The sequence below is a fragment of the Macaca thibetana genome, chromosome 13 (assembly GCF_024542745.1).
Source record: "Macaca thibetana thibetana isolate TM-01 chromosome 13, ASM2454274v1, whole genome shotgun sequence".
Taxonomy (NCBI): domain Eukaryota; kingdom Metazoa; phylum Chordata; class Mammalia; order Primates; family Cercopithecidae; genus Macaca; species Macaca thibetana.
The window spans coordinates 29,408,301-29,429,886 of record NC_065590.1 but is presented as its reverse complement, the minus strand read 5'-3'; the positions used below and the strand labels follow the sequence as shown (position 1 = coordinate 29,429,886).

Genomic DNA, 21,586 nt, shown 5'->3' with positions numbered 1-21,586 from the left:
TCCTTGTTATCCTCCAGTCAGAGTAAGGGCTCATGGAGGACAACTGATTAATGCAATTTTAACTCTGATCCATCTCACAGGGAGAACCCAAACCATGTTATTTCCCTAGTTCCATAGTACATAATCAAAATAGATATATCAACCACTGGCAGAATCCCCTTATTGGAATAATTATGCTTTACCAATCACAAAGAAAATCATTTGTCTCCTCAAGCAAATGTAACATTACTATTTTGTCTTTATGGGTTTTTGTTTGTTTGTTTTTTGGTTTTTTTTTTTTTTTTTTTTTTTTTTTTTTTTTTTTTTTTTTTTTTTTTTTGTCAGTGGTGCCCTCTCTTACTTCATAGCACACAATCAATCGTATCATGAGAAATATTCCATTGAAAAACTTAGAAAGAAATGTGATTCAGTTTAAAATATATTTCACTATGGGGACAATAATAAGAATGATGCAATACATATTTCTACAAATATAAGAGCTTATACTTAACCAATATAAATACTTATGTACAAATTATTAAATTATATATAACACACATATATATGCCCTAGAGCCATATCAATTATTCTTTAAATCACTTACTAATAACTTCTGAATTCAAAAGGAATATCTAATGTATTGCTGAAAACTCCCACTTGTCATGTGTGATGCATAAACACCTGGGGAATGAAAAAACTGTTTCCAAGGCCGGCCACAGTGGCTCACACCTGTACTCCCAGCACTTTGGGAGGCCAGGTAGGGCAGATCGCCTGAGGTCAGGAGTTCAAGACCAGCCTGGCCAACATGGTGAAACCCTGTCTCTACTAAAAATACAAAAACTAGCCAGGCATGGTAGCACATGCCTGGAATCCCAGCTACTCAGGAGGCTGAGGCAGGAGAATCGCTTGAACCCAGGAGGTGGAGGTTGCAGTGAGCTGAGATGGCACAATTGCACTCCAGCCTGGGCGACAGAGTGAGACTCTGTATCAAAATAAAACAAAAAACAAAACAAAAGCCAACAAACAAACAAACAAACTGTTCTGCTTGTTAAAATGAACTGAAGTATGATATCTGATAAGATCGGGAATTTATAAGTTGTTTCTCTAACTCCTTTCTTCTTTAGACATAGTAACAACAAAATAATTATAAATGCTGCTTTCTTTGCAAGGTGAATAAAATGTTCCATCAAGGGAGTATTTTACAAATCCTGAGGTATTATTAAATATTGCCAGCTCTGGTACCCAAACTAAATTATAGCTCAGACAAGGGACAGAAAGGTCATGTTTATTATTCACTTTAGTAAAAATGTAACCATAACACTTGTTTCTACATCAGGGAGTATTATAACCAGCATTGTAACTAATAATAACAATGAAAATAATACAGCTACATTATATTTTGCATTTTTCAGTAAACAGTAGGGCTTATGGTTAATAATCATTCATATTTACACTGAAGCTTTTTATGGTGGAGTTCAGAGTGGTTTTTGAATAGTACCTCATTAGTCATTTCAACAAGTTACTTGAAAAGTTATTATCCTAGTTCAATAGATGAAAAAATTATATCACAGAAAGGTCAGATATATATTTACTTGTCCAATATTAAAGAAGTAAAGTGAGTCCACTTCAAATCTAAGACCTCTTTTTCACCCCTTGATCTAACCACTGGACCAAGGCAATATTTGTCCATGTTGTGGTTTGACCATCAACCTAAAGTACTTCAAGGCTGACCTCTCTGCTATTACTTTTACAGAACTATAAACAGAGAAGAAAATATCATTTTTTCATCTATGGTGACCATACTAAAAAAGACTCAAACCTAATTAATGTGTATTTCCATTGTTTCTTTAAGTCTTATTAGGAACAACTGACAAGAGTGGTATCAATTTATGACTGTAAATATCAAAGCACTTAATAGTGAAATGAATGCATCATGATGAAATTTATGATGAAACAAACAAACATATTTTTAAGGTGTCATTTCTTAATATGAGTCAGTGAAAGGAAATAAGGAATCAACTTTTAATAATTTAACACCTCAAATATTTAGATCTTCAAGAGCAAGTGAAAGAATGTATGTTTCAGTTAATGTGGCTTGAGGAAGGAGGGAAGAATTGAAATGCAAATTTAGAATTTATACCCAAAGACTGTTTCTATTTGTCTCAATAAAATCATCACAATTTCAAGGCTTTACCTAATGACATTTTATTTTAAGAGAAGGCAACTAAACAACAATTGTTATACTTTGAAAGTGAAAAATATACAGTGAATACGAATTAAGTAGCACTGTCCTTCCAAAATAAAAGAACATTTGCAGGCATTTTTTTTCTATATTTTTTGCTACTCCAAAATTAGTGTCTATGTAATTTTGCTTTAAGTTTAAAAATTTAGCCCAAATAGAATCAAATCATAACTCTATATATTCCTATTTTGAAGCATATATTGCTTATTTAGATCCTAAAAATATAGTGAATTCTCTTAAACAACTCATCCATGTTTATCTTAGTTTGTCTGTTTGTTAAAAATTTATTCGTTTTTTGGTTTTAAATCAATGATATTTGAAGGCCTGACCCATTAAAATGTAGGTAAAAGTAAAAATTATGTGTCATAAGTTTTGACATTATAGTTACCCTACACCTGACCATTGTATTTTAAAACCTGCAGTCAAAATGTTTACTATACCTTAATTACTTCCGCTAGAAGAACTTGTGTTTAAAAAAAAAAATGGAAAAAGTGATTATTCTTGCTAGATGTAATGATTGCATTTTTCCACTTTTCTCTGAGGTCTGCATTCAGTAAACAAAGAGATGAAAAACTAGGTAAAGAAGACAACATACCTTACAAGTTATGGTATGTGGACATCCCCAAATCTGGAAAACAGTCATACCAAATTGAGGCAATGAGAGAAGAAATAAAAAATTTCTGTCATTAAATTCCTTTTTATGTATCTTCCACAAATATTTAATTTTGACACAATGCATATAAACTGGATAAGTTAGTACAGAACTGTGTTTATTAAAAAGCAATTATCTGTCTGTATTCAAAAGCAATACCATCTGTATTCAATATACATGTTAGTATTTTAGAAATATTTATAGAAGATACATGAGTGTTTAATTGTATATAGCTGTTTAAATGAAATATTTCAAAGTTACTTTGATATTTATATTTTAATTCATTACCATTAAAATATTAGTATATTTTATTTCCATGTACAAACAATAATGCTAAATGCCATAACCTTATTGAGTTATATATTTGCTCATATGCATTTATTTTAAGCACATTTGCTAACTTATTTTAAGCAAGTTTGCTAACTTATTTTAAGCAAATACATAAGGTTATGGCATTTATTATTATTGTTGTATATGGAAATAAAATATACTAATAGTTTAAAGTTTGTGTTCAGGGTTTTCCTTTTAATCATGCTTCCTCATATTTTTTTCTGAATTTCTTACATTTTCACCATTTTTAAATATTTTATTAATATGTATCAGCTTTGCTGTCATTTCATTCCCCAAACTTATGTTTGCAGTATTATAATGTATCGATTTGACTTAAGGTCAAACTTTATGACATTAAATCAAATGACTTTGCTATCATTTCATTCCCCAAACTTAAGTTTACAAACTTTATGTAAGTAAATTTAAGGTCTTACCTTTCATTATTTGTAAGTTTTAGAGACAGCCCCTAAGTTTTGCCCAGGTTGGAGCACAGAGGCTATTCACAGGCTCAAACACTGCTCAGGACAACCTAGAACTTTTGGCCTTAAGCAATCTTACTACCTTAGCCTCACAAGTAACTGGGACTATAGGTGTACCATATTACCTGGCCTCCCTTGTAAAGGACTAATTTTCCGTGGTTATGTTTGTTTAGACTTTAATTTCTCTTGGCAGTGAAAGCATTATTTTTAAACTCTTTAGCAGGAGTTTAAATACATAGTCTTTGAACTTATCTAGCAGCTTCTAGCAGATGTTTATTTAAAAAACCAATTGTTTTGATACCTTAGGAAATACTGTGCTTTTTTTTCTCAACCTTTCCTACCTTACAGTTACAATTTTAATGGCTTATGGAGTGCATGAGAAAAATAGTCCTGTAATTTCTTTTTCCTTTCATGAATATTGAGATTTTATTAAACTGACTCAGTGAATGATGGTTCTTCTGGTACTATAAAAAGCAATTTTAATTTTTAAAACATATTCAATATCACTTCATGCTTTTCACTGATCAAAAGACATACTAGTTTTTCAAAACTCTCAGTGTCTAGTGATATACAGGTTGCTTCTGCTTCGCTTTGATTTAGTGAATCATGAAACTCTAGAGACATGAAAATTCAGATGAGTCACCAAGTCCCCAGTGAAAATATTACTGAGCAACTCCTAAAGCATAAAACTATCTCTAAATGCAATTCCTGAGAAGAACTAGGGATGATTACATTTTATAAACACAGAAAGGTCTCATGAAGGAAATTCTGGCATCCTGTGGATATTATTGGGGTGTGTCAAAAGCTACACATTCTTAAGACCGTAGACTTCTCAGCTTAGAGTCTTAGAGAGCAATCATTTATTAAAACCTTGTCGGTGAGATGTTAATACCAACTAATTCTAGGAAAAAAAAAAAAGGGTCATTTATTGTCAGTTTAAAATCTTTCCTAAATTAGCTATGTCGGTCTTTTTTTGGCAGCTGTCACTCTTCATCACTACCATTTGTGAATTCTAATGAAAACTCTATTCACAAATAGATTTTAATTGGACCTAATTCAGACAATCGATTTTTTTAAAAAGCGGACATAGTTTTAAGTGCTTTCAAAACATCTAGTTACTTAGCAGAATTTCAAAGACATATATGTGTGTGGGAGCGTGCACTCATGTGCTCACATGTTTGTATGTGTGGGGTACATATTTTCCCCTCAAGCGTAAAGAAATTGTGTGGCTGCTTACCTGGGCACCCCAGTTTTTAGTAACTGAAGAAGCTCTTTCTTTTCTCATTGACCAATGAATGTAAGTAGCTCAGTCTTTTTCTCCATAGCTCATCCTGCATTTTTAGTTCTAAGAATGACCATTGAGATTTTACAAATTTTATGCTAATCTAGGAATTGCTTTGTGTTGGGAAACACTGTGCCAGCTGAGTCACTCGTTTGAGTGACGCGTCACAGAGAAATGAAGTGACAAGTCTAAAGTAACACAAAAAATGACAATATGTAGTATAAATACAGACTTGACTATATGTTAAATTTTGTTTTTTAAAAAAGAATTTTAGACTACATAGATGTAAGACACTTATAATTTATATTTTATTTATTTATTTTGAGATGGAGTCTTTCTCTGTCGCCCAGGCAGCAGTGCAGTAGTATGATCTTGCACTGCATCCTCCACCTCCTGGGTTCAAGCGATTCTCTTGCCTCAACCTCCCTAGTAACTGAGATTGTAGGTATGCACCACCATGACCAGCTAATTTTTATTATTTTCAGTAGAGACAGGTTTTCACCATGTTAGCCAAACTGGTCTCAAACTCTTGACCTCAAGTAATCCACCCTCCTTGGCCTCCCAAAGTACTGGGATTACAGGCATGAGCCACCGCGCCTGACGACACTTAAAATTTTTAGATATGGTAATACATTTACCTTAAGGACCATATTCCTAACTAAAACAAATCTTGGTAATTTTGACCTCAAATTTTTGTTACTAATAATTTAAATTGTAGTAACAAAATTTAATTAATTTTGATGGACATTAATTCTGATGGAAAAATGTTTATATTCTGTCTCTCAATACACACACACACACACACACACACACACACACACACACATATATACAGACATACATACCTGGATAAACTCATATACAAACACACACACATTCTATTTAATATACAAATAGAGTTTCAATTATAACATTGTATCATGACACAGTTGTAGTCAGCCACCTAAATAGTTTGTTTTCTATAGCTTTATGTTGATAAACTGTTAATTAAACTCAAGGTAACTGGGTCTGCTTTCCTTAGAATCGTCTTTGTACATACATTTTGCTTAGTAGTCCTTGGAAATTCACTTAGCACACTGCAAAATATCAAATATCTAAAATGTGAGAAGTTGTTAATGGTCTACTCTATGCTAATTGTTTGAACCTGACCTAACATAGTCAATAAATATAAATTGTTAGAAATGGTTTATACCACCCTCTGCATAACAGTGAAAGAAATTATATAACCCCAACTGAAAACCAGTAATTTTTTTTAATTTTGCTCAATTTTGAAGAAAGTAACGAAAATATTAAATATTTGGAAAATATACACCTATAATGTCACCTTTACTGCTATTTTCCTAATAGCAGCACTGTTAGCACTATGGGATCATTAAACTTTATATTTCAATTACTTAACTATTGAAACACTTTGGATGGAGAGTCTCTTTAGAGACTACATTCATTCATTTTAAGTTTTTACCAATTTAATTTTTTTAAATGTACAAACCACACTACAAATGTTCTTTCTTGTCCTGTATTCACATTGTCTAATATAAAGGCCCTTGTTATTTTTAGTTGATGAAACAAATTCTAGAAGAACTAGAAATTCAAAACTTTGTTCTTTACAATTTCGAAGGAAAAATTTGATATGCAGAATGAAGCAACTTTATAGCCCTGATCATATTTTTTAATGAGATAACATTATGCCAAGCTACACAAGCTATTTTTAAAAGTAAATATTTGCATTTTGTCTATTTATAGTAACACCTTACAGTTTTAGGAAAAGCTATATCATTTTGGCTTTAAATTCTCTTTTCTGAGTACATATTGAGAACAAAGTGAATGATTCAGTTCAACCAAGCACACTGTTCTACTCAAAGTATGATGATTGAGATGTATGTATCCCTTATACTTGTGCTATATATCATATTAATTACTCATAACTATCTACTCTGTTTCTCTTTTATAGATATGAACAATTTTTACTGCCCAAGTTATTAAAATATTATCCTGCATTTTATCAGTATGGTATGTGCACATGGACTTTTCAGAATTAAAAGTTGCAAAACATAGAGACAAAATTATTTAATTTGAAAATTACATGCTATATTTGTATGGAAGTTCACAAACACCAATCTAATCAATAATCTCAATTTTTAAAAATCCTCTCAAAAAAAAAAAAAAACAAACAAAATGGATCTTGTAACCATATTTAGGTAATGGTAACTGAATATAAAGTTAGGTGGAAAGCAGAATTTTAAATTTAATGCAATTTTTATTTCTTCAAGGCACTATCTTAGAAAATTAGCATTTGGTGCTAAGTTTCCCAATTAAATATTTATGGCTTTATTGGGTAGAGTTTGGTGTTTTGAATATTTTTTTAAAAAAACCTACCTCACAAAAATGTCTTATAAATATATTAATGATTCTCTGCTAAACTAGTGATGTATGAGACTTATGAAACAATGCCAGGTTAAAATTCAGCATACTTCTACTATTCCAAAAACATTGTAAACTTAGGCAAATCACTGCCCTCTCTTGACTCTATTTTGTAGAGAAATTTTGTCCAAAGGAATATTTCTCAACAGGAGAAAATTTACTCTGAGTGACAAAGAAGTAGGAAGTAATTAGGGCTTTCTGTATAACAATTTCTAAGAGTTTGCTTTTCCTCATTGTTTATATCTACCTATAACTGTAATACAGCAAACATTCTGCCAAAAAATGGGGTGACCCCTGCAATGTTTGTTTTTGTATGTTTTTGTTTTAAAACAAGTTGAAATTCATTTAAATGTAGTTTTAGAGCACCCCCCCCCTCCTCATCCTAAATGGACACATGATCTTAAATGTATAGCCTTCTAATTTCCATGTTTTAGGCCACAGAAAGTTTGAGCTACTTCAGTAAGGATTCCATTTTGACTCAACAGAATTATTACAATATTTAATTACATTCTTCATTATTTAATGCCTTAACAACAGATTCATTTCCAACAATACTAGTGCAATTTCATGACATTAAATGTCAATCTATATAACACATACAATATCAAAATGTGGTTTTAAATACACGTTTTAATTAAATGAACCATCTTTTAAATTTGTTTCTATCATGGTAATGCCTAGGGTTTTTGATGCAATAATCTGTGAAACTTAAGATCTCTGGAAAAGTTTTAGAACCCTGGCTCTCAAGTCCTGGTTCTTTAAGAATGTTTCCTTCTTCTTGGTGATTCTTAAAAATAAAAATCATCATTCTACTCCAAACGTCAAGAGAAAATGAATTAATGCATCTAGATTTTTCTTTACTTTTTATGTTACCAGCCTTTAAGAGGATCACAAAATATAAGGAGAACCCAGAATAAAATATGATGAACTTGTGTTACTAATATTCAAGTATATTGTATAATTGTGGGCCTGCAATAAAAACATCAAGCCTTGTTAGACTTTTATAGAAAATCTTTTATTCTCTTTAATTTTTAAGGGCAATTGCTTATACAGTTTCCTTTTAGGAATTTACTATCTGGGATTACTTCTCTTATTTTCAATGATACACAAAAAAAGGCGAAAATGAACTCTTTGAAGAACAGTTCAATAGTCCAAATTGTACTGAGTTAGAGATTATTTCAAATTCAGTGCTTTGTCTGAAAACATTTTCATTAGCATTTGCAGTTAGGACTATGGAGAAATTGGAGTATACACTATCAAAGAGCAAATTATATTTTCCAACTGTTAACTAGCATTAGAAAGGGCAACATCTTTAAATACTCATTAAAACTGTCTTTTGAAAGAGTAATCATCTAAAATCAGATACTAAAACATTATATTCCCAGACTTTAACCTCTCTTCACTAGTTTCTTCCAGCAACAAGGCCTTGGTAGTCAGTCTTTGCACATAAGGATCAACTTTACCAAGAAAAGAACAATCTACATCCTGTATTATTTATTGACAAGTTTGAAATTTGTGACTATGTGTCTACTCATTAACACGTTCCTGTAAGTGATCTTTAAAATTAAATAATCAGAAACCGGGTCCAAATTTATTCTTATAAAAACAAAAATAATATAACATGGAAGGTACGCCTTTATTTGAGGCTGTTACAGAAAGGGAGAATACCCAGAACTCAAACCTCTCTCCTTTTATTTATGAATATTTGTATCACTTACTTCTGAATAAGATTAACAAGAATACATATCATTTCTTTTGGGGATGACAGCAATACTGACAAACAGTCCTTGCTATGACTGCCATTTTGTCATTGCTAAATCATCCACAAAATTGTGACCTGATTTTAGTTACCAGGGACAAAGCCAAAGCATGGAATTGAAGTTTCATTCTGATTAAACACAAATAGCCAGTGCATAAAAACCTTTTAAATCAGATCTATAACCCAGTAATTAAAAAACAAAACAAAACAAAACAAAACAAAAAGTAAAGGAAGAAAAAGGAAGGAAAGGAAGGAGTGAAAGAAAGTAGGAAAGAAGGAAAAAAAAATAAAAGACACCTTAGGAATCTGATACAATTACACAGTAGGCCTCTGACATTCTCTATGCTGGTATAATAACTAAATGGCAAGTAACACGGGTGTAAGATCCCTGTTGCATGCTTTCATTCAAACTAAAAATTTACAACAAAATCAACCCTTGGGAAAATTGCTCTTTGGTTTAAATCTTCATTACCTTCTGGAATTTTGGTAAACTCACTTTATTTTTAAATTAAGCTGGCCCCTCTTCTTTACTCCATTACAAAAGTCAAACACCAAGAACCAGACAGAAATTTCAGAACGAAAAGAGTTTTGTTTGTATGTGTGTTTTTAAGTCCAACCCCTGTATACAAATTGTTAAAAAGCAGATGTTTTAACATAGTGCTTTATTCCAACTTATCCTTGAATGAACTTCCTTCAAGTTTCAACCATTAAAAAAAAAAAAAAAAAAGCAGTCAATTTCCTGGTGGTTGTAATTTAATTAAGTAACCTTTCATACTGAGCAAAACCCAAAAGCAAAAGGGTCATTAATCTTTCTAGTGATTAGAGACACCTCTAGGGCTTCAAACATTTACCTCTCCTTCCCCGCAGTAGAAATGCTTTTAGGAGGATCATGGTTCATACCTCACATTCCCTGGAGCCAGAGATGGTATATGTGCAGGGCCCAGATCCATTAACCGATATATCCATGGTCTCAGAGTTTGTAGGCTTGTAGTCCACATAATACTCCTGTAAAGGGGAATTCATTTGTCTTTCAGATTCTCTGGCCTTTTTCCGCCGCCTCTTCATAAGAGAGTGTTGCTGGAGTTGTTTCATGCTGGCTGGGTAGCGTTTCCAAGACACATAGATCACCAAGAGGATCATGGCCACTGACAGAAAGAGAGCCACACTCCCTGCAATAATTTTGTGAAATGAAACATGCTCATACTCTTGCTCTGCGCCAGGAATCTGAAACCCTGGGGAAGGGCTTGGTGTTTCAAAGGTGGATTGGGTGACGTCAGGTTTGAAGATGGTAGGTTTAGGGATAATCAGAGGTTTCTGGGGAGTTTGGGGCACCAGGTGTGATCTTTCTGTGTTGACCACCTGGACTTCAGAACAGATATTATATGTTTCCACTGCATCACTAACCTTTTCACCCTGGATGTGCTTAGGTCCTGCACATATCATGGTGCTTTCCTTATTTCCTTTGAAATTCTTAAGCCAATAAAATAAAGGACAAATGCTCCGACTGCATTCCCACATATTTCCAGACAAGGTGATGGATATTAATGATATCCACGCATTGACAGTTTCCTGTGAGATGTTGGTGAGCTTGTTGGAATCCAAATTCAATTTTTGTAAATTGGGGAGGCATTTAAATGTGCCCGGCTCAATTCCTTGGATGTCATTCCCTGATAAATCCAAGTTGTGTAAGGAACTCCAAGTCCATGTCAAACCTTGGCTAATGGAGCGAATCCTGTTCCATTGTAAGTAAATTGAGCGGAGGTTGAAGAGACGTGGAAAATGAGCAAAGTTGATCTTGGAAAACTGGTTGTGCTCCAAGTGGAGCTCCTTTAACTTCAAGAGGCCAGCAAATGCATTTCGGGACAAGCTGCGAAGACGATTGTAACCCAAATCCAAAAAATCAAGATTCCGACAGTCTTGAAAAACTCTTATGGGTACAGTCTTTAGTGAGTTAGATCTCAAGTGCAAAATGATGAGTTTCCGAAGGCCTTTAAATTGTTCAGATTGCAATGTCTGAAGCTTATTGTAGGAGAGGTCCAGATTGCGGAGATTGGGAACTGGGTGAAATGTTTTATTGTGCAGATAAGTAATTTTGTTGGAGCTTAGAATTAATTCTTTCAGTCTACGGATCCCTTGAAATGCATCTTCATCCACTGAGCTAATGTAATTATGGTCAAGATAAAGCCATATAAGCTGGTTAAGGCCGGCAAACTGATTGGATTTGAGCTTCTGAATGCTGTTGAACCTTAATGATAAGCCTTGTGACCCTCCAGAAATGTTCTCAGGGATATCTGCGAAAGCATGAGACTCACAGTACACAATTTTGCCATCACATCTGCAGTTCTTTGGGCAAGCTCTCTGAGCCCCCGTGAGCATAACAAGCAGCAGTGTAGGAAGTAGCACCAGCACCACACTCATGCCTTTCAGCTGCGTAATTAAATGGAAACCTACGATATTAAAAAAAAAGACAGATGCACATTGTGAAGCTATTAAAATAAATCACCGCCGGTTTACCAATAACAGAGGCATTTCCTCTACTGTAGGAATGGGACAGTTGATTTAAGGAAAATGCATTAACATTTTGAGCATTATTTTCTTCAGTGTTGCATGTTTGCTGCTTAGGTTTCACTTTTTCTTCCTTGATCTTCAAATCACCACAGTCCCATAGAACTAAGAAAAGCCTTTTTGAGTTTCAGGAGTTCCTACTTATTTCAACATTGAAAAGCACAGAGCCTTTCTCACCACTGAGTGCTGACATTTTAATAACAATAATATTTGGCTAGCCACTGTTTTGAACGACAGTACCAAAAGGAAGTGTACGATGTACTCTGGTAAGGTCAAAAATGTGACACAGTAAACCTGGTGCCTGTACGTCTTTCCTAGTTGAGCAAACAGGCTGTGATTTGGCAAAAGAGCTTCAATAAGCTGTCAAGGTAACCCAAGTTTGCCCTGCCTGAATCGTGTACTTATTGTATAATAGGAGCGCAATGTGTGAGCTCTGGAAAAACAGCATTGAGAGTAGTATAGGCAGCCAATGAAGCATTGGATGAAGACAAATACCAGTACGAGGTGCTCTCAAGTTGTTAATAAGCATAGATTATTGCATACTGTGGCTCCCTGCCCAATGATACAGGAGCTAAGATATCTAAATACTCATAACGGAGAACACTCCAAAGTTAAGACTGTCAAAATTCTTATTAAATATTTGCCTAAAAAGCAAAAAATATTGTGTAGTATTACTTTGTCATTATTTTAAACAGAGTTGCTTTTGCAATTCGAAGGATAAACAAGGAAAGAAGCAGCCAACTACTATTTTTCTCCACATCACCCTGATCTCTGCTTATTTCTCACTGACTTTTTTCTCCCCAACCTCAATTAACTTCAGAAAGCCTGCAAAGTTACAATCTATTGGCACTTACACTGCATTTCCAAGTCATTGCATGTTAAGGGACTTCTTTCCTCTGTCAACAGTAGATTTATTATTTCTTAATGGAGAGAAAAAAAAGAAACAACTACCATGTGTTGCAGTTTCTTTTTTTTTTCCTTAAATTTTTAAAATTTTAACCAAGAGGCAATCAACCAAATTCCTGATCTAAAACCCATCCTTCTTCTCAAACAGTTAAGGTTTTTTTTTTTTTTTTTTTAAATTTAAAACCCGATCTTGCTGTCTGTCCTCTTGCCAGCTACAGACTCATTGAAATACATTCCAGCTCTTCCAGACAGGAGAAAGGGGGGGAAAAAGCCAGTCACACTTGAAAAAATAAGACTGGCAAATGACTGCTGGAAATTCGGAAGCTGTGTTCAGAATCCAGCTTCAAAGATAAAACAAGCCCTTGTGCAACCTCTGATAAAGTAAGGACCCCACCCCTACACACACGCAGCAAAGTGTTAATAGTCATCGTGACAGCTACCAGAAACATAAGCCTCGTTAATATTATCAAGAAATAGAAGCAAACACAATATTTATCTCATGCTCAATTCCCAAGCTGTGGATACGCAGACAGCAGAGACAGTCTTAAAGATATTTCTCTAGAGTCTGTTTAAGTTCGTGTTGTGCATTTACAGATTAAAAAAAAAAAACACTGCAAAAAGGAAAATGATCTAAAAATATAATAGCAAGTATAGTGAATCAACTGGCAAACTCAAAGGCTGCTGCTCTTTGCCTGTTTCCCCGTCTTTTATCTGCTAATGCCACGACTGAGGATAGGAAGCCAAGAGGATCAGCTTTGCTCAGAAGAAAACAACAAAAGTTCACTTACCCATCCTTTGTCATCCAAAAACGTTTCCCCCCTCTCTCAGCTTTCTTCTTATTTGGTCTCTTGTGCGGAAACCACCACCACCTTCATGACACAGTGCGGCTGTCATTCACACCATTCTGATCCCGCATGTGAGCTAGTAGCCCCATACAAACTTCCCCGAGAGGACAGGCAAAAAAAAAAAAAAAAAAAAAAATACATATATATATATACATATATATATATAAAAATCAGCACAGGGTGGGATGGTGAGGGGGGCAGGGAAAAGGAAGCCGTTGGGGGGATAGGGAGGGGGGAGGGACTCTAGGCTCTGAGGACCATTGTGTAATTCACCAGAGACCCATCAGCAGTAATTGGCAATCTGTGCAAAAGAGCTACAGCCCATCTCGGAGGTAACCAACTTCTCCGTAAAAAGAGAGGAAAAAAAGAAAATCTTCAGAATACCTGGCATTCCTTATTGTGCTGGCTTTTGCCATTCCCAGATAAAGCAATTCATCCTCTGGATTTTCAGTTCTTGAAGCAAGTAGGCCTCCTGTGCTGTATGAGACCCCAGTTTAAAAGCTATGCAGGCTAGGTTTATCCATTTAGCTGGTCAGGTTTAAAGTGTTTTGTAGCTGTGCTGAGAGGCAGCCCTTGTCTAATTCAGAAGGCTTTCCAGAGACTGATGATGCTCAGAGCTTGTTGGTGCTAATGCTTGAGTTTGTGATACACTGAGTGCCCTCCGCTGGAGAAAACAGATTGCACATTAAAGACGGGAACAAGTGAGCCTGTCAGTGGTGTGCAGCCTTCCCTCGCTCAGAAAGGGAAATTAAAGGCACAGAATCACTATTTTTTTCTCTCCAATAATTTAAAAGGTTTATGCCAAGGAGTTCCTTTTAGTTATACCAAATATTAAGTAAAATACTGCTTCTCTAAATGCTATGCAATTAATAATTTTTCAAAGTTGCCATGACCTGAATTTTGTTTTCTCTGCACATGTCACTGGAGAGATATCATCTTTTGCAAATGACAGAAATCGTTGAAATTTAAGTTTTATTCACTGTTGCTGTTGGTTTGTTTTATTTATTTACATTGTTTTAAACTAACCGCTTACAGAAGCAATCTTACTCAAGGGAAAAATGCAATTTTAATCAATTTTAAACAGGTTACCTTTAAAATGTTTAACTCTGATTTTAAAATTCTCAACCTTTGACAATAAAATGCATTTTATAATTTTGTGCATTTTATTGAACAGTCTAGAACATTACTTTCTAAAAGTTTACATTTTAAGTCTTAAAGCAGGTATAATCTATAGTATATTGCCAAATGTGAAGGTAACTAAGGGATAAGAGTAGAATTCTAGCTTGAGGTTCTTAGTGCAGCCACTTTCCTTAAATCATCTACATTTAGAATGCAAATCATTTCTTATGCAAATCACTTACTGTAATGTGCATTTCCAGAAAAACAAAAGCACTTGAGTTCTGCATTATCATAGTATTACTTTAAAATGTGCAGAATATCTTCAGAAGTAGAAGGGATAACATGATAAAACACCTGATATATGTAATTTAAAAGAACCTACACACTTTCTTTAAGCTTGTGCAGACGTTGAAAAACATACATACAGTGCATCACCTCCATTTTTTCCTCGTTTTTACTAGTTTATTCCATAATCCTCTGGCAGATAACAATTTTTAAAATAATCCAGGAGAATGAATCAATGTAATGCAGGGAGAGACTGCTAGGTAAGATTGCTAACCTAATTTAGCAGACGTGAGAAATTTAAGTGAATTTTACATAAGCATTTAGAATTGCTGTGGATCACTGCAAATGGATATTTTTAGAAAGAGCCTTGGTTTTAGATTGTTTGCCAAAATATTAATAATTAAGGGGGCTTATCACATAAATAACACATATAATTTGAATCAGATTTATGAGTAGGCAGTTGCAGGCAATTGTCTCATTACTAAGATTTCTTGAGGAACAGAAAGGAATATTATGTCCCCCAAATATATTCCTTTTCCACTAACTGATACTTGAATTTCTATTTTAGAAATGTGTGCCTTTGGCTTAAGGCTTAATACCTATTAAAATGCAAATGCATGCCAAAAGAGGCAGGATTATTGTGGTTGCTGAAAATAAATATATCAATATAAATGTACACATACGATTTGTTCATAGTGGTGTAGTTTAATATAGAAACACAAACCCCACCCAAATATTAATGGTGGAGGATGAGTGAAGGGAAAATTAATATACTAATAACATAGAACACATGCTGCCATTAAAATTAAAATAAAGGGTGATATTTGCTGATAAGAAATTAGACCACCATGTATAAAGTAAGGAAGGGGGGGCAGAGAACTCAGATAGTTAAGGGCAGTGAAAGGGAGTCTATTACTGTAAATAAAGCAAAATAAAATATTCAGAGCAGATTTTCCTGGAAGATGGATTATAGAAGTATCTGATTTCATCTTTTATTGTAAAATTGTCTGTGTTTTCTAATTTTAAATCTAATGAATATGTCATGTGTGATATCTATCAATACACGTTTGTGTGTGTGTGTGCACGTGTGTGTGTGTATACGTTTTTCTTTGTTTGAATTCAGGATATAAAAACAGCTTTGATAGTATGTTGGGAAAACCACAGGATATTCTCTACAGCTAGAGTGCAATAAATGGCATATCTATAGTGTAATAACTGGCTAAAATGCAAATTTTGTTTCAAGTACCAGGATCTAACAGTTCTATCTTCCAAAGTACATGCTAGATTATATGCAGAATTTAAAAAGAAAGTGGCCAAAAGTCTCTTGAACACACTGTAATGATACAAATGGTAAAGAAAGTTGAAAAAAGTAGAGGACGTTGTGTGGAAGATTTGCCTGGAAGAAGCTGTTTTGGTATCATCTTTACACACACACACACACACACACACACATACACACACACCCTTCACCCAAGAAAAAGTGGTGGGTTTGTTGGCTCCTCAGCTTAACTATAGTGATAGGGACTTCCACAGGCACCTTGAAGAGCTTGTTATGTGTTGCCAACAGTGAGCCTAGCAGAAAGGGATGGTATCTGATTTCTGTTGGTATATCCAGAGGATAAACAATAGGTTTTCCAGAGCAAAGGAAAGTTAGCGTTGTGTTGAAATTGAATTTCATTTTCAAAGTTTGTATGGATAAAAATAGGTACATGTGTTTTCCATGGAAGAGAGGAGGGCTACGTGGGAGAGAGAGGGTCAGTTTGAAGCTGTTTTAAATCCTGATGAGATCCCTCCTCCACCATCCCACAACGGAAAGAGTCTGTGTGAGTGCATTGCCAAATCAGGCAAATAAACAGAAAACAAACGGAAACCAATCAAGTCTGGACAGGCACCACATAACTCCAGATAAAAAGTATATTCTTTGTCTATTGTTGCTAATAGGGCTACTAAGGATCTATCAATGCATTCACAAAAAAAGAAATATGTTTCAACATCTCTTAGGCTCAGAGATCACAAATCCTTTTTACAGTAATAACAGTCAACCAAGACGTTTCCTGGGCAGTTCAAAACAGCAGTTAGTAAGTGTGGGAGGGGGTCAGCAAGAATGAGAGAAATTGACTATACTTCCTCTTTTTTCCTAGGTAGCAGATAGCCCATTTGCACCTGGTCCTACTGGGGGAATGGGGAAAAATGCTTCCAATTTATATAAAGTATTGATCAACATGATGGACTTAATATTTTTATTTACCAAATTGAGACTTCACATACTAAGAAGATAATAGGATTTCTTTGTTATCCCAAAGAGCATTTAGAGACCACACCTTGGGTCACTTGAAATTGACAATGTTGAAAGTGTTTACAACATAGAAATGGTTGCCAGCGGTGAATCTGTATCCAAACGAGTCTGCAGCAACCTGAAGTCTTGCCTCCTCAGAAGAAAGAATTCGACCTAGGAGGCTGAAGGGAGAAGTAGAGACCCAGGCAAGTCTTAGAGCAGGAATCAACGTTTTATTAAAAAGCTTTAGAGCAGGAACAAAAGAAAGGAAAGTATACTTGGAAGAGAGCCAAGGGGACAACTTCAAAGACAAATGCCGATTTGACGTTTTGACTTGGGATTCTGTATGTTGCACACTTCTGGGGTCTCATGTTACTTCTCTCCTGATTCTTCCCCTGAAGTTATCTGTCCACATGTGCAGTGGCCTGCTAGAACTTGGGAGGGAAGCATGTGCAGTGTGTTTACTGGAGTTCAACACATGGCCCCTTTCGGCATTCTTCCCTTACTAGTACAGTGTTCCTAGAGGAAGGTCATATACCAGTTAAATTCCGTCATTTTGTCTCTTAATGTGCATGCTTGAGCCAACTCACCCAACTTTCTGAGATCTTATTGGGAAGTTGCTGATCACCAGTTTCATGTGTTTTCTATCTACTGGAAGACAGCCCTTCCCTGGTGCTGGCTGTGACCAATTATTGTTTTAGAGAGACAATTAGCAACTACCTGACCATCACCTGATGGTCATCTGATATTCCTGGGTTGAGGAGGGGGGCTCTCTCCTGCCCTGTTCATGTCTGACTAGCTACCTATTGTAACAAAGCAACTCAGCAAAGGTTGAAAATTAAGTGTGATTGCCAGGCAAGGTGGCTCACGCCTATAATCTCAGCACTTTGGGAGGCCGAGGAGGGTAAATCACCTGAGGTCAGGAGTTCGAGACCAGCCTGGCAAACATGGTGAAACCCCATCTCTGCTAAAAATATAAAAATTAGCCAGGCGTGGTAGGTGCCTGTAATGCCAGCTACTCAGGAGGCTGAGGCAGGAGAATCACTTGAGCCCGGGAAGTGGAGGTTGGAGTGAGCCAAGATCACACCATTGCATCCAGCCTGGGGAACAAGAACGAAACTCTGTCTAAAAACAAAACAAAACAAAAAAGTGTGATTTATTGTTTTGCTATGTAGCTAGACTTAAGAAGGTGATACAGAAAATATTAATAATATAGATTAAATTTTAAAATGTACTGTGCCTGAAGCTATTTATTAAGTTGATGCAAAAGTAATGGCATTTTTAAAAACCTCAATTACTTTTGCACCAACCTAATAATTGTAAATAGCACAAAAATGAGAAAAATTCTTCCAGTTTTTGAAAACTATTTTCTGATTGAACAAAACAGTAACTCATGTCACTGAAAAACAAATGAAATTTCAATATATGTCTGTCTTGTTTCACTTTTGTCTAACTCGTTAATTTAAAAAAATCAGAAAATACTCATGTTGGAATTACAGCTGGAAAGCCAGTTTTTAAACATTTGTATCAGCACACCACTCTACCTAGGGTTAATATATTTATTGCTCCAAAAATGAACTTGTTTTAATAAATGCTAGTGATGGACTGGTTTTGAAGAATCCTTCTCTTTCTTACCCCAGACACAATTGAATGTTAAGAGAAAAAAAGACAACTAAATAAAACACTGCATGTGAGTAACATGAGGCCCCTTTCCAATTCTGACACTTTTTTGCATATAAAACAATCCTACAATATTCAGACCATGGGAACACTAGAAATAAGAACATATCTGCATTTCTTATTGAAATTTACAATAACGTTTTGGTAGCATCATATTTGATTTTTCTGTTTTGTACTACAACAGTTTGCACCCTAGCGCCATAGTGACAAATTGTAGATGCTCGACAAAATATTTTAAAATGGGTGAATGCATTAGTCAATTAATTACGCAACTAATCTTACAACCACCAATGATTCAATAAATCAAGTAGTCAGTCAATTGCTACTATCACAATTAATGTTGCCTTCAATACCTTCAATACTTTATTTCTAAAATATTATTTCCCCAATTAAAAGATTAAAAGGCTGTGTCAGTTAAGAAATTTAAAGTTTCAAGTAACAGAAATCTTAATTCGGGGGCGGAGCAAGATGGCCGAATAGGAACAGCTCCAGTCTCCAACTCCCAGCGCGAGCGACACAGAAGACCGGTGATTTCTGCATTTTCAACCGAGGTACTGGGTTCATCTCACTGGGGAGTGCCGGACGATCGGTGCTGGTCAGCTGCTGCAGCCCGACCAGCGAAAGCTGAAGCAGGGCGAGGCATTGCCTCACCTGGGAAGCGCAAAGGGGAAGGGAATCCCTTTTCCTAGCCAGGGGAACTGAGACACACAACACCTGGAAAATCGGGTAACTCCCACCCCAATACTGCGCTTTAAGCAAACAGGCACACCAGGAGATCATATCCCACACCTGGCCGGGAGGGTCCCACACCCACGGAGCCTCCCTCATTGCTAGCACAGCAGTCTGTGATCTACCAGCAAGGCAGCAGCGAGGCTGGGGGAGGGGCGCCCGCCATTGCTGAGGCTTAAGTAGGTAAACAAAGCTGCTGGGAAGCTCGAACTGGGTGGAGCTCACAGCAGCTCAAGGAAACCTGCCCGTCTCTGTAGACTCCACCTCTGGGGACAGGGCACAGTAAACAATAACAAACACAGCAGAAGCCTCTGCAGACGCAAACGACTCTGTCTGACAGCTTTGAAGAGAGCAGTGGATCTCCCAACACGGAGGTTGAGATCTGAGAAGGGACAGACTCCCTGCTCAAGTGGGTCCCTGACCCCTGAGTAGCCTAACTGGGAGACATCCCCCACTAGGGGCAGTCTGACACCCCACACCTCGCAGGGTGGAGTACACCCCTGAGAGGAAGCTTCCAAAGCAAGAATCAGACAGGTACATTCGCTGTTCAGAAATATTCTATATTCTGCAGCCTCTGCTGCTGATACCCAGGCAAACAGGGTCTGGAGTGGACCTCAAGCAATCTCCAACAGTCCTACAGCTGAGGGTCCTGACTGTTAGAAGGAAAACTATCAAACAGGAAGGACACCTACACCAAAACCCCATCAGTACATCACCATCATCAAAGACCAGAGGCAGATAAAACCACAAAGATGGGGAAAAAGCAGGGCAGAAAAGCTGCAAATTCAAAAAATAAGAGTGCATCTCCCCCAGCAAAGGAGCGCAGCTCATCGCCAGCAACGGATCAATGCTGGACGGAGAATGACTTTGCCGAGATGAGAGAAGAAGGCTTCAGTCCATCAAATTTCTCAGAGCTAAAGGAGGAATTACGTACCCAGCATAAAGAAACTAAAAATCTTGAAAAAAAAGTGGAAACATTGATGGCTAGAGTAATTAATGCAGAGAAGGTCATAAACGAAATGAAAGAGATGAAAACTATGACACGAGAAATACGTGACAAATGCACAAGCTTCAGTAACCAACTCGATCAACTGGAAGAAAGAGTATCAGCGATTGAGGATCAAATGAATGAAATGAAGCGAGAAGAGAAACCAAAAGAAAAAAGAAGAAAAAGAAATGAACAAAGCCTGCAAGAAGTATGGGATTATGTAAAAAGACCAAATCTACGTCTGATTGGGGTGCCTGAAAGTGAGGGGGAAAATGGAACCAAGTTGGAAAACACTCTTCAGGATATCATCCAGGAGAACTTCCCCAACCTAGTAGGGCAGGCCAACATTCAAATCCAGGAAATACAGAGAACGCCACAAAGATACTCCTCGAGAAGAGCAACTCCAAGACACATAATTGCCAGATTCATCAAAGTTGAAATGAAGGAAAAAATCTTAAGGGTAGCCAGAGAGAAAGGTTGGGTTACCCACAAAGGAAAGCCCATCAGACTAACAGCAAATCTCTCGGCAGAAACTCTCCAAGCCAGAAGAGAGTGGGGGCCAATATTCAACATTCTTAAAGAAAAGAATTTTAAACCCAGAATTTCATATCCAGCCAAACTAAGTTTCATAAGTGAAGGAGAAATAAAATCCTTTACAGATAAGCAAATGCTTAGAGATTTTGTCACCACTAGGCCTGCCTTACAAGAGACCCTGAAGGAAGCACTAAACATGGAAAGGAACAACTGGTACCAGCCATTGCAAAAACATGCCAAAATGTAAAGACCATCGAGGCTAGGAAGAAACTGCATCAACTAACGAGCAAAATAACCGGTTAATATCATAATGGCAGGATCAAGTTCACACATAACAATCTTAACCTTAAATGTAAATGGACTAAATGCTCCAATTAAAAGACACAGACTGGCAAACTGGATAAAGAGTCAAGACCCATCAGTCTGCTGTATTCAGGAGACCCATCTCACACGCAGAGACATACATAGGCTCAAAATAAAGGGATGGAGGAAGATTTACCAAGCAAATGGAGAACA

At 36.1% G+C, this 21,586-nt stretch overlaps 1 protein-coding gene across 2 annotated transcripts in view; it reads right to left on the bottom strand.

Annotated features, from left to right (window-relative positions):
• The window catches only part of LRRTM4 (leucine rich repeat transmembrane neuronal 4), a 778,525-nt gene extending 764,396 nt beyond the window's left edge, over positions 1 to 14,129 (bottom strand). For both annotated transcript variants that reach the window (XM_050754586.1, XM_050754587.1), the window contains exons 1-3: positions 13,845 to 14,129; positions 13,404 to 13,554; positions 10,045 to 11,591 (exon numbers count right to left, since the gene is read on the bottom strand). In XM_050754586.1, coding sequence (XP_050610543.1) covers positions 10,045 to 11,591; positions 13,404 to 13,407 — 1,551 coding nt within the window. In that variant the 5' untranslated portion in view covers positions 13,408 to 13,554; positions 13,845 to 14,129. The remainder of the gene's footprint in view (positions 1 to 10,044; positions 11,592 to 13,403; positions 13,555 to 13,844) is intronic.
• Positions 14,130 to 21,586: the final 7,457 nt, after the last annotated feature.